Source organism: Armigeres subalbatus, chromosome 2 (assembly GCF_024139115.2).
Source record: "Armigeres subalbatus isolate Guangzhou_Male chromosome 2, GZ_Asu_2, whole genome shotgun sequence".
NCBI lineage: Eukaryota > Metazoa > Arthropoda > Insecta > Diptera > Culicidae > Armigeres > Armigeres subalbatus.
The window spans coordinates 457,493,916-457,495,062 of NC_085140.1; the positions used below are offsets into that span (position 1 = coordinate 457,493,916).

The 1,147-nt window shown below is 46.1% G+C and overlaps 1 protein-coding gene across 1 annotated transcript; it reads right to left on the bottom strand.

Annotated features, from left to right (window-relative positions):
• Positions 1-450: 450 nt before the first annotated feature.
• LOC134210499 (uncharacterized) lies at positions 451-942 on the bottom strand. The gene has a single exon (XM_062686541.1). It carries the CDS (start codon positions 940-942, stop codon positions 451-453), a length of 492 nt encoding a protein of 163 aa, XP_062542525.1.
• Between the last annotated feature and the right edge of the window lie 205 nt (positions 943-1,147).

Below are 1,147 nucleotides of genomic sequence, written 5' to 3' on the forward strand. Positions count from 1 at the left end.
ATATGATCCTCTTGGTGATCTCAGTAGCAGAGTTCCACTGAGGTACAGTGAACCAAAAAATGACCGAACGGGGTTCCCATTTAATTCCAAATGACGGAATTCAGAAACCGCCATTTGCCAGGATGCTTTCAAGTATTGGCTACGCAAGTATGAGATTAGATTATATTAGATTAGAACGGGGTTCCCATTTAATTCCAAGGGTCTTAACTGTGGGGTTAGAAAGTTCGAGATCCAAACAAGAGGGTTCATCTCGCAGATAAGGTGGAATATGATCCAGCAATTCTCGAGAGTTGGAGCTCCATTTCCTCAAGGTGAGCCCAGCTGTGCTAAGAACTGCGATCATCATGTGCCAATTATACAGCTTCTTCAAGGCAGTCAACGCTCTTCAGCATATCGTCGACGTCGAACTTGTAGAGAATCGTATCAGTGGCGGCAGGAAAGTTGTTCTTCTCATCCTCCGCCAATTTCTTCAGGCAACGCGTGGCCAAGTACGGTGCCGAACGTGACTGTGGTCAACATGAACATTCGTAGCGGCTTGGTTGAATCCTCTCTCCATGCAATGTATTGGAGTGGATGATCCGTCGGATGCATCTTGATCATCCCATACATCTTCTCAATATCTGCTGTCATCGCGTACTTCCTCAGCCTGAAACGTAGTGTTATGGAAGTGATGTCCTCCTCCACAGTACCCACCATGAGAGCTTCATTTAATGAAACTCCAGACGTGCTTGCGCACGACGCATCAAATACGACACGCAGTTTGGTTGTGGTGCTATCGGGCTTCAATACCGCATGGTGTGGTAAGAAGTATGCCACCGGAAATGTGCTTAGATCTCGTGCTGAGATCTCACTCATATGCTGCATCCGAATATATTCGTCGATGGAATCGGAATATATCTTCTTCGCGAATGAATCGGTATCCAATCTGTGCTCCAAAGCCATGAAGCGACGAGTAGCGATGGCCTGAGTATCTCACAAGCGATCAACGAGAAACTGTTTATTGGGTAGTTGAACAACGAATCGGCCGGTAGAGTCTTTCGTCGTCGTTCTTTCAAAGTGTGTTTCACATGCCGACTCTTCTAGTGACAATGTGCTGGTGGTGCGACATAATTCCAGCTAAAAAAACCGTGCTAATCCTTCTTCAATA